The 12,680-nt window shown below is 41.2% G+C and overlaps 1 protein-coding gene across 1 annotated transcript in view; it reads left to right on the top strand.

The window, feature by feature from the left end:
- The window catches only part of pcloa (piccolo presynaptic cytomatrix protein a), a 383,977-nt gene that overhangs the window by 298,541 nt on the left and 72,756 nt on the right, over window positions 1-12,680 (top strand). The window contains exon 20 of the mRNA XM_072241857.1: window positions 10,175-10,246. Coding sequence (XP_072097958.1) covers window positions 10,175-10,246 — 72 coding nt within the window. The remainder of the gene's footprint in view (window positions 1-10,174; window positions 10,247-12,680) is intronic.

Raw genomic sequence — 12,680 nt, 5'->3', positions numbered from 1 at the left:
TTTGTCAGGGACCTCACCCTCGACCTTACCGCCATGGGTGACCCTACCAGGAGCATAGCTCCAGACGGCATTGCTCTCGGGATCTCAGGACCACACAAGCCTCTGCACCATGACAAGGTGACAATCCACGGAGAAGAATCACGTCCTACTTGTTGTATGGTGACAAGAACTGTATGCCATACTGCACGTAAGGTCTCCCCAGTGCCTTGTACAGCTGTAACAATACACTCCAGCTCCTATACTCAATCAAGGCAAGCATTGCCATATGCAGCCTTCAAGACCCTCTCCCTGTGTCAGCACTTACAATGTGGCATAGTCATACAGCACAGAAAGAGGCACTCAATATCCCTTGTTAACCAGGGTCCTCTAATCCTGTCAGCTGTGCATCTCACTCTTAACATGAAAATGCTGGTCCTGAGCACCTTCCTGTCAATTTCAAAAGCCTCCCACTTGCCAGCTGTCCGTTTACCTGAAACAGCCTCTCCAGTCAGGTTCTTTGCTAATATATGCCTCTGCTAATGAACGTAAAAATCCCAAAACCTTGTTCATTACCTAATTAAACAGTGCCACCATTTTCAGAGGTCCCTGGAGTTGTACACAAATGTTCCTTAGGTTTCTCAATACTTCCCAGGTCTCTGCCACGCATTGTGTATGTCCCCCAATGTGCATCACCTTCCAAATGCATTTTCACCACCTTGTCTACCAGTGCTACCTCCTTTAGGGATCTGTTCATCAATACTTTCAGTGACCTTAGCATTCCTGGTGTATGTGCTACCTCTGTACTTTGCGCTACCTCTATTCTTCAATACTTCCTACTGTGGTCCCTCATTTCCTCATTACTCCCTAATGTGCTCCCTCTGTTCCTCAATACACCACACTGTAGTCCCTCGTTTCCTCAATGTTCTCTACTGTGGTCCCTCAGTTCCTCAGTGCTCCCTACTGAAATCACACACATTGGTAGAAAGAAATAGAAAGTCAGCATGTTTTTAAGAGGGTGAATGATTGAAAGGTGTCAGCATTCAGTGGAACTTGGGTGTTCTTGTAGATGGATCACTGTGGATCACTACGTAGACACAGCAAGCCATCAGGAAGGACTTAGTGTCACAGAGGAGAGGCGTTTTGGACCACTTATGTAAAAGCAAGATAAGGTTACTTCTAGAATATTGTGTACTGGTCTGTTTGCCCTACCTAATAAAGGATATACTTGCAATTAAGCTCCCAGTAGTGTGGTGAAGTTTCCAAGTCGGCGATGGGCTGTAGGTCAGAAGATCAGTAGTTCAGCAATAGCCCAGGGATTGCCAACCTGGCCAACCTCCAAACAGAGACAAAGGTAAATACTTGCAGCTACACCATGACGATTTTTGGCAGCTGGAGTAATAAATATGTGCCAATTACAACTTTTTTATTTTCATTATTTGACAGAGAGCTTTTGCTTCCATAATATTTTTAATTTTACCTACAGGTGCAAAATATTTAAGATAAATCCAACTTATCTAGTTCTAGTGTAAGGTCATTGATTTGAAATATTAATTCATTTTCTTTCTCTACAGATTTTTTATTGAACTGCTGAGTATTTCCAGCATTTTCATTTCCTGTTCATAGCCAGAGCCATTTCCTAAGACTTCATAAAAATCAGGATAGCCATCAACATTTTTCCACGAGAAGTAGAACATAGGTAGAACTTGGCAAGGTCAGGAAATTGTAGCAGGCGTGCGGCAAGAGGAAGGAACGCATCGCGTTCTCTCTGGCATTCTGCGTCAGGCAACGTAAACACGGCACTGCATGCTATTTCTTGCTCCCATGTTGCAGTTAGGTTGCCATATGTAAATTCCAGGATACATCACTAAACATGCATGCAAGATGTGATGAATTTGAAGGCAGGATACAGGTTTAATGGCAGAATTCTTGGCAGTGTAGAGGAACAGAGGGACCTTGGGGTCCACGTCCATAGATCCCTCGAGGTTTCTGAATGTTGATAGGGTTGTTAAGAAGATATATGGTGTGTTTGCCTTAGCATTAGTTGGAGGATTGAGTTCAAGAGCCATGAGGTAATGTTGCAACTCTGTAAAACCCTGGTTAGGGTCTCTGCCTGAAACGTCGACTGTACCTCTTCCTAGAGATGCTGCCTGGCCTGCTGCATTCACCAGCAACTTTAATGTGTGTTGCTTGAATTTCCAGCATCTGCAGAACTCCTGTTGTCCACACTTGGAATATTGTGTTCAATTCTGGTCACCTTATTGTAGGAAGGATTTGGAAACATTGGAGAGGGTGCAGAGGAGAGTTACCAGGATGCTGCCTGGAATACAAGGCCTGTCTTATGAAAATAGCTTGAATGGGGTAGGATTTTTCTCTTTGGAGTGAAGGAGGATGAGAGATGACTTGACAGAGATGGATAAGATAATAAGAGGCATACATCAGCTGAATAGCCAGAGATTAATCCGCCTAGCTACACTTTCATTTAAGTTGTTATATGCCTGTATATTGCAACAGTAGATGCCTCAGTATGGATCCTTGAAAGGCTATGTAGGAGAGAAGGGTTAGGTTGATAGTGGAGTAGGTTAAAATGTCAGCACAATATCTTGGGCCAAAGGGTCTGTACAGTAGAGTAGTGTTTTATATTTCTATGTTCCATGCTTTACTGAAGCAAAAATTAAAGGTTCTTTGTCAGTACACATGTAGCATTCACTACAAGATAAATTAATTGTAGGCATGACAAAAATTAAATGGCTATGATCTGGTCGTGATTACAGAGATCTGGATGCAGAGCTAGAAAGGGAACATGTTAATAGCTACATTTTAGGACAGGGTGTAAATCAAGAAATAATTGGTGCTTTGTGCAGAGCAAGTTGGTTGAATATTTCAAACAAGTGACATGTGACCGATGAAGGTGGAGCTGTGGATGTTGTCCACGAGAATTTCAATGAGACACTTGACAAGGTCCCTCGTGGTAGGCACACCCAAATGATTAAGGTTCATGGAATCTATTGTGAATTGCCCCTTTGGATTCAGAAATGACTTGCCCAAAGAAGGCAAAGGGTAGCGGTCGATGAGATCTGCCTGGAGGCCCATGACTAATTGTGTTCTGCAAGGATTCATTGTTGTGATATATAGAACATAAACCAGTACAGCACAAGAAAAGGCCCTTCAGCCCACAATGTTGTGCTGAACCAACAAAATTAGTAATGGCCAACTAATCTTTTCAGCCTACACAATGTGCATATCCTTCCATTTTCTTCACATCCACGTGCCTATCTAAACTTCTCTTAAAGGACCCTAATGTACCTGCCTCTACCACCACTCCGGGCAGTGCATTCCAAACACCCACCACTATGTGTGTAAAAACCTTGTCCTTCACATCTCCTCTGAAATTACACCCTCGCACCTTAAATGCATGCCCTCTGGTATTAGACATTTCAACCCTAGGTAGTCTGCCTACTCTCTGCCTCTCATAATCTTATAAGCCTCTATCAGATCTCCCCTCAGCCTCCGCCTCTCCAAAGAAAACAACCCAAGTTTGTTCAACCTTGCATTATAGCAGATGCCTTCTTATCCAGGCAGCATCCTGGTAAATCTCTTCTGTACCCTCTCCAAAGCCGCGACATCCTTTCTATAATGGGGTGACCAGAATGATTGTATAAATAGCATTGATGAAAATGTAGATGGGTGTGTTAGTAAGTTCGCAGATGATACAAAGATTGGTGGTGTTGTGGATAGTGCAGTAGTTTGACAAAAATATAATGGAACATAGAGTAGATCAGTTATAGATACGGGTGGAGGAATGGCAGGTGGAGTTCTGTGGAACCACGTGTGAGGGGTTGCATTTTGAGAGAGCAAATATAAAGAGACATAAACAATTAATGGCAAAACTCTAAACAGTGTTAATGAATGGAGGGATCTTGGAGTCCAAGCCTAGTTCCTTGAAAATGTCTGCACAGGTTGATAGAGTGGTAAAGTAAGTGTATTGCAGACTTGTCTTTCTTAGTCAAGGCGCAGAGTCAGAAAGTTATGTCGCGGCTTTATAAAATCCTGACTAGGCCACGTCTGTATTGCATTCAGTTCTGATTGCTCTATTATATGGAAACTTTAGAGAGGAAATTTCTAATACTGGAAGGCATGTATTTAAGATGAGATGGAGTAAATTCAAAGGAGTTGATCATAATTCCATTAATTTCAAGATACTTATGGAGAAGGATAGGACTGGTCCTCATTTTGAGATTCTAAATCGGAGAAAGGACAGTTTTGATGGCATCAGAAAAGATCTGGCAAGTGTGAACTGAGATAGGTTGTTTCTGACAAAAGTTGCTTGATAAGTGAGATGCCTTCAAATGTGAAATGTCAGGGAACAGATGTGTATGTTCCTGTTAGAATAAAAGGCAAGACTACGGGTTTGCTAACAGCTAACAAATGGCATCACTATAGATTGGTTTGTAAAGAGAGTTTTTGGTATTGAGTATAGAAGTTAGGAAGTTATATTGAACTTGTATAAGGCATTGGTGGGGTCAATTTTGGAGTATTGCATACAGTTCTGGTCATCTACCTATGGGAATGATATCAATAATAGCATGGATAGAAGATTAGCTGACCTGGCAGGAGGCAAAGAGTGGGAATGAAGGTGAACTTTTCTGGTTGGCTGCCGGTAACTAGTGTTGGTCTGCTGGGGTCAATGTTGCAACCACTCTTTTCATGTTATATGTCAATGACTTAGATTACAGAGTTGATAGCTTTGTGGCAAAGTTTGCAGATGGGTGGAGGTGCAGGTAGTGTTGAGGAAACAAAGAGCCTGCAGAAGGACTTAGACAGATAAGGAGAATGGGCAAAGAAGTGGCAGATGGAATGTACTGTATGGAAGTGTATGGTCATGCATTGTGGTAGAAGGAATAAAGGCATAGATTATTTTCTAAAGGGGAAGAAGATTCAGAACTCAGAGGTGCAAAGGGACTTGGGAGACCTCGTGCAGAATTCCCTAAAGTTTAACTTGCAGGTTGACTCAGTGGTAAGGAAAGCAAATGCAATGTTAGCTTTCATTTTGAGAGGACTAAAATATAAAAGCAAGGATGTAATCCCAAGGCTTTATAAGGCATTTGTCAGGCCACGCTTGGAGTCTTGTGAGCAGTTATGATGGAATGGCGGAGCAGACTCGATGAGCCAAATGGCCTAATTCTGTCTTATTGTCTTAATAAGATTGAAAGGGTAAAGAGAAACTTTACAAAATGTTACTGGGTCTCAAGGACCTGGTTTATAGGGAAATGTTAACAGTTTAGGACTTTATTCCCTGGAGCATTGAAGAATGAAGGGAGATTTAATAGAGATATACAAAACTCTGAGAGGTAGAGATAGGGTAAAAGCATGAGGGGTATAGATGGGGTAAAAACATGAAGGGTATGGATAGGGTAAATGCAAACAGGCTTTTTTCCACTGAGGTTGGGTGAGACTAGAACTCATAGGTTAGGCATGAAAGGTGAAATATTTAAGAGGAACCTCTTCACTCAGAGAGGGGTGCACGTGTATCATGATCTGCCAGAAGAAATGGTGGATGTGGGTTAGATTGCAACATTTAAGGGAAGTTTGGATATGTACGTGGATGGGAGAGGTATGTAGGGTTATGGTCCAAATGCAGGTTGATGGGACTAGACAGAATACCAGTTCGGCCTGGACTAGATGGGCTGAAGAGGTGTTTCTGTGTGGTAGTGCTCTATGACTATGAGATATGTGGGTGTTTCTTATGCAGAGAATGGTGAGGGCCTGAATGTGCAGCCAGGAGTGAATCTGGAGGTAAATGCAATAGAAGCATTTATTCTGTTCTTAGAAAGGCAGATTTTGCACGGATATAGACATTGTGTAGGTAGAAAGGATTAATTTAGTGAGGCATTTACTTACTAGTTTAATTACTTCAGCAGAACATCATAGACTGAAGTGCCTGTTCCTGCACTGTATATTCTACCAATCTTCTCCTTTTATGTTCCCTTTCTCACTTAATGACATGCTTGGTATAGCTGGGCGAGCACAACTTCATACAACTACTCCGAGTGCAGTCTCACCAATAGCTTGTGCAATTGCAACCTGACGTCCCAACTCCTGTCCTCAGTACTCATCATTGATGAAAGCAAGTGAATCATACACCTTCACCACTCTGCTCTTCCTTTTCTTAATACATCCTATATTCTAAGTTCCCAAAAAACCTCCTTGTGTAATTTCCCTGCATGCTCCTTTTTCTTTGTATGTCCCTCAGTATCCCTTGACATCCAAGTTCCTTGGGCTTGCAGTCCATACCTTTCACCTTTATGGGAACATGCTGGCCCTGAACTCTGTTACAGCAGAATAGCTTATGGTCATATACAAGAAGGTGCAATGAAATTGCTTATTCTCATGAAGCACACAGAGTAAACCATATACATGGTAATAATATGACTTTTACTCTATAGGCAATACAATGAGTGCAAAATTGCAGAAAGGCCAGAGACTGTAATGCACTCTGAAGCAGTGCAAAAAGAAATGCTAAAGTGACCATGAAGAAATAACCAAGAGAGGACGAGTTAAGACTATAATGATGATGGAATCTCCTCCGGGATGGGGGTGTGAAAAGGGTGATTGGTTCAGGAGTCTGACAGAGGTGGGGAAGAAGCTGTTCTTATCTTTTCCCAGAAGGCTGAAGAGAAAAGGGAATGCCCAGGGTGACAGGCATCCTTAACAATACTGTAGGCTTCCTGACACAATGCAATGTGACAATAGACTGGGTGGAAGGAAGTAAGCGGACGGTGTTTATCGCTCCGCTCAGGTTCCTTCACTCAAAGCATAACAGACTGATGTGCAACCCAACAGAAAACTTCCTAAAGTTCAATGTCCAAAGTAAATTTATTATCGAAGTATGTATACAACATGTTACCATATCCTACCTTGAGATTCAATTTCTTGCAGACATTTACAGGAAAGAAACCAATACAATTAATTTCTTGAAGAATTACTGTATACATTCAGACAAATATTGACAAACATCAATATGCAAAAGAAGACAGACTGTGCGAACAAAAATAACATTTAGACTATGAGTTGTAGAGTCCTGGAAACGGAGCCTGTAGATCGTAGAATCATTTCAGGGTGATGGTGAATGAAGTCATCCACTCTGGTTCAGGAGTCTGATGGTTGTAGGTAATAACTGTTGCTGAACCTTGTAGTGTGGGACCTAAGACTCCTGTACCTCCTACCCAGTGGTAGTAGCGAGAAGAGGGCACGGCCTGGGTGGTGGGTGCCTTTGATGATGGAAGCTGCCTTCCTGTGGCAGCGCTCCATGTAAATGTATTCGGTAGTAGGGAGGGTTTGCCTGTGAAGGACTGGGCTGTATCCACAACTTTTTGTAAGTTTTTGTGTTCCTGGGCATTGCTGTTTCCAGAGCATCCCGTGAGGCATCCAGTTAGAGTACTCTCTACTGTGCATCCAGAGAAAGTTGTTGAAATTTTTGGTGACTTGCTGAATCTATGCAAACTTCTAAGAAACTAGGGGCACTGACATACCTCCTTGGTGAGGACACTTAAAGGTCTGAGAGAATCCTTATGGACATGCTAAATTTTCTCGGAGGCTTAAGAAAATTATAGGCTGATGCACTTCCTTGATCACTACATGAGTGTACAGCGAGCGGGGAGTGGGTGGGGAGGAGGTGGCAGTTAATGGATGCCAAGGAACTTGAAACTGTCAGCCATCTCTACAGCAGCTCCGTTGATGAGGGCCAGATTGTGTTTCCCACCCATTTCCCGAGGTCAACACCAATTCTTTCATCTTGCTGACATTAAGGGCTGGACTGCTGTTCTGACATCATTCCATAACGTCTGTGATCTCTCTCCTGTAATCTGTCTCACGATCATTGTTAATTCAGCCAATAACTGGTATCTTTGGCAAAAGTAAAGATCAAGTTGTCACTGTATTTGGCCACAAAGTTATGAGTGTACAAGGAGTGTGCAGGGTGCTGTGTATACAACCTTTGGGAGCACAGTGTTGAAGGTCACAGTGGATGAGATGTGATCAATTCTAACATTGATCTGCTGGTCAGAGAGTCTAAAAGCCAAATACAGATGGAAGCCATTAGGCCTAGGTTCAGAAACTGAGAGGTTCTTTGACATTATGGTTGATAGATTCTTGATTATTCAGAGCATGAAGGGATAACGGGAGAAGGCAGGAGATTGGGGCTGAGAGGGAAATGGATCAGACATGATGAAATGGTGGAGCAGACTCAATGGCATAATTCTGCTCTGAAATCTTAAGGTCTTAAGGTCTGTGGTATTGGAGGCTGAGCTGCATTCAATGGAAACCATCCCATGTGTATTCGTATTGAGGTAACACAGAGATAAACATAGGTGGTGTCTGCCAAGGGCCTATTTTCCTGTATGCAAATTGCAAGGCACCTAGATGTTTTGGGAGGCTGGTGCTGATGTGGGCCATTACAAATCTCTCAAAGCACTATATAATGATCCATGTGAAAGCTACTGGTTGTTAATAATTAAGATAGGACACATCTTTTCTTGGAAACTGGAATGATGGAGGTTTCCTTGAAGCATATGGGGTCAGTAGACTGTCGAAATGAGAGGTTTGTAGATGACGGTGAAGTCAGTGGCCAGTTGATCACACACAACTTCAGAAAGTGACCAGTGATTCCATCTAGGCGGACCACTTTCCAAGAATTTAAAACAGATGTAACATCTGTTGCTGTGATATGAGGGACAGAGACAATGGGGAAATGGGGTCACACCAAATAGAGCTTTGTTTATCTGCTCAAACTGGACGTAAAATCTTTTGAGTGATTCACACTTGTCTGATATGACCACCTGCAGGTAGCTGCCACCAGCCTCTTTTGTCCAAATTCAGGACCTTAATTTGAACATTCTTTCTTCTCACCTCTTCCATCAGGGAGACAATACAAAAGCCTGAAAGGATGTACCGTCAGGATCAAGGGCAGCTTCAACCCTGCTTTTATAAGACTATTGAATGGTTCCCCAGTACAATAAGATAGATTCTTAACTTCACGATTTACCTCATTATGATCTTGCATAACATTGTCTACTTCACTGTACTTTCTCTGCAGCTGTTATACTTTATTCTGCATTCTGTTTTTGTTTTACCTTGCCATGCCTCAATTGTGTAATGAATCGATCAGTATGAACAATACGCAAGGCAAGGTTTTCACTGCATCTCGGTACATGTGACAATATACTAATTCCAATTGCATTATTCGTAGTGTGTTACAGAATAATAAGACACATTCTTTGTATACAAAGTAGGAGGGGCACAAATGGCTGGAGCCAGAAAGTATAGATTAGGGAAAAGAGATTGAGGAAGAATTTTTTTAATACAGAGATGTTTAAGATCAGAGAGCAAAGACTTAAATTGAGAAAGAGAAGAAGTAGGAATCTGAGAAACATACTATTTCATGTAGAGGGTGGTTGAAGTCTGGATTGCAACTGTCTATAATATTAGAGCAAACTGGAAAGCACAAATAATGAAGTAATTTACCTGATCATCCATTTCTTTCTACACCACTCCAATATCCATTCAAATAAATGCCCCAAATGTAAGCTGGTACAAGTTCCAGGAACATGTTCCTCTCTGTAATGACAGGAAATATCAGTAAGATCTGGTTTCGCCATTGGGCTCCAGCAATGGAACACTCAGCCTGCAAACACTCATGTGAAGGAATATCAGGAGTTCTGTGGAAAGTAGCTGACATTTATCAACAGTTCCTGCAAATACATGTTTTTTCTATACTTTTAATCAAGAATTCATGGAATAGTTCTCATGGAATAAAAGGCTTAACTCATTTATACCAAGCATATACCTATTGGCAATATTGTTTGACAGGAAATCTTGAATTTAGTTAAATAAATTAATGAACATTATTGAATCTACCTTATTAGAGCTAAGAGCAGAAACTGCTGACTTCAGCCTTTTTGGTATTTTGAATTGGTTGAGGAAAATAGTTACTCACATCAACCTTGTCTCTGTTTTGAATACTATTTTGTCTATCTGAAAACATGTTCATGAATTAATTATATTTTTCAAACCTGTCATTGTATTTCAGATTTATTGTTAATGACAAAGAAAATGCCTCATAATGATGGAAAAAATTAACTGCAACAACATCTGATATTCTGATAGAATTCCAGTTAATTATTTTCTATTTTCCCTGCAGCTTAAAAAGAAGACACTGGAAGTTACTGTTTGGGATTATGATCGAATATCCTCCAATGACTTTCTTGGTGAAGTGAGTTTTTCTGATTTTCAGCAAGATATTCTCTCTTGTCAACTGTTCAAAGTAATTCCAAACTTTAACATGTATATATTTTTCTACTTTCAAATGTCTTCCATTGTTATTAAATGCCTTCCATTATTATTAAATTGCTTTTATTTAGAAAGATGTTGCATCTTCTGAGCGATGCCCATATGCTTGATGAGACTTTGCCTGGGATATGTTAAAAGAATGGAACCCATGCAGTAGGATTGAAACTTGGTTCAAAAGCAGATGCCATCAAATGTGAGAAAGATATTAAACAAAATAATTCAAAGTATAAGTAACTCAAAATGTATACAGGCTGAGTTTGCCCAGTTTAAGATTATCCTACTGATCATTTTGGCTGAATGAATACCATCAAGAAACAATGCTGGCCACTGTGAACACATTCCTGAACCTGATTTCAAATGTGCAGCTGTTGATTCAGCAAAGGCAATGGGACAACATCCCAATTAAAATATCAAAAACATTCACCCCAGAAACAGTTGTGGCAGAATGACTACATCATAAAGGTGATAGCCATGATGATTAAAGAAAAAAAGCATACCATTGGTGGAATTAACAAGCATTGCTGGAACACAGGTGTGGCAGGAAGTTGGGAATCAGAGCACCAGGTCAGAAAGTGGATGGATTAAGATGACAGTAGATGTCATAACCAGTATGTCTGGGAGGACCTTCATTCATGAGCAAGATAATAAGCATATTGGTTAGATGGGTTGATGTGTTTACTTCAATGCACAGAGTATTATGGGTACAGATGATAAACTTATGGAACATGGATCACTACATGAAAGATGATCCTGTTGCCATTACGGAGAGTTGGTTGAACAAAGGACAGGAATGAATACTTAATGTTCCAGGGTTTCACTGTTCTAGAGGTGAAAGGGTGGGTGTTGACGCTACGTTATTTCCCTCTCATCTCTATGTCTATATGGATAAGACTCCAAGAAGGCAGCACACAGAATACAGTGCAGCAGAGACACACATTCTCAACAAAATAACTCATATAGACATCAATGGAGCCTACACCCATCTCTACAGCACAGTACTGCTCATAGACCTCCAAAGTGAAAAACAGCCCTCCACTGCCAGTATAACTCCTATCACCAAGCCAATTTTGTATCCTTAATTTCTCTTGTCAGCCAAAGATCAACCTCTGCTTTTTGCTGCATGGTGGGGGTTAAACTAGAGTGGCAGCGGGATGGGAACCAGACTGCCAGAACAGATAGTGGAGAGACTGTGGAGACAACCTTTTGATTCCTGACTTTGAGCATGGTGTGAAAAATGTCCTGAGCTGCATATATTTCAATGCAAGAAGTATCATAGGAAAGGCAGATGCGCTTAGGGCATAGATCAACACCTGGAATTATGATATTGTAGTCATTAGTGAGACTCGGTTGCAGGAGAGACAGGACTGGCAGCTCAATATTCCGGGGTTCTGTTGTTTTAGACATGACAGAGTGGGAGGGATTAAAGGAGGAGGGCTGGCTTTACTAGTTAGGGAAAATGTCACAATGTCACAGTGCTCAGTCAAGAGAACTTGTCTAGCAAGGCATTATGGGTGGAACTGAGGCATAAGAAAGATATGACCAAGTTAATGGGGCTATATTACAGAAGACCCAACAGTCTGCAGGATTTAGATGAATGAGTTTGTAGAGAAATCACAGTGGTGTTGCAAGAAACATAAAGCTGTCATAGTAGATTATTTTAACTTTACACTTACTGACTGGGACACCAACACTGCAAAAGGACTAGATAGGATAGAGTTTGTCAAATGTGTTTAGGAAAGTGTCCTTAATCAGCATGTAGAAGTCCCAATGAGAGAGTGTGCGATACTTTGTCTGCTAGTGGGGAATGAGACAGGGCAGGTGATAGAAGTTTGTGTAGGGAAATGTTTTGCATCAAGTGCTTATAATGCCATTAGTTTCAAAGTAAATATGGAAAAGGATAGGTCTGGTCCACGGGCTGAGGTTCTGAATTGGAGAAAGGCCAAGGTTAAAAAAATAAAAGGAGGTACATAGCAGGTATAGGCAAGTAGGAACAAATGAGGTGCTTATGGAGTATAAGAAATACAAGAGAACACTTAAGAAAGAAGTCAGGAGGGCTAAAAGAAGGCATGAGGTTGTTCTAGCAGACAAGATGAAAGAGAATCCTAAGGGATTCTATAGATTTGTTAAGAGCAAAAGGTTTGCAAGAGACAAAATTGGTCCTCTGGAAGATAAGAATGGTAATCCATGCATGAAGCCAAAGGAGTTGAGGGGGATCTTAAATGGATTTTTTGTATCTTTATTTACTCAGGAAACAGACACAGAGTCTACAGAAGTGAGGCAAAGCAACAGTGAGGTCATGAACACTATACAGATTACAGAGGAGGAGGTTTTTACTGTCTTGAGGCAAATCAGGGTGC

The sequence above is a fragment of the Mobula birostris genome, chromosome 23, assembly GCF_030028105.1.
Source record: "Mobula birostris isolate sMobBir1 chromosome 23, sMobBir1.hap1, whole genome shotgun sequence".
NCBI classification, from domain to species: domain Eukaryota; kingdom Metazoa; phylum Chordata; class Chondrichthyes; order Myliobatiformes; family Myliobatidae; genus Mobula; species Mobula birostris.
This window is presented reverse-complemented; position numbering and strand designations above follow the sequence as displayed.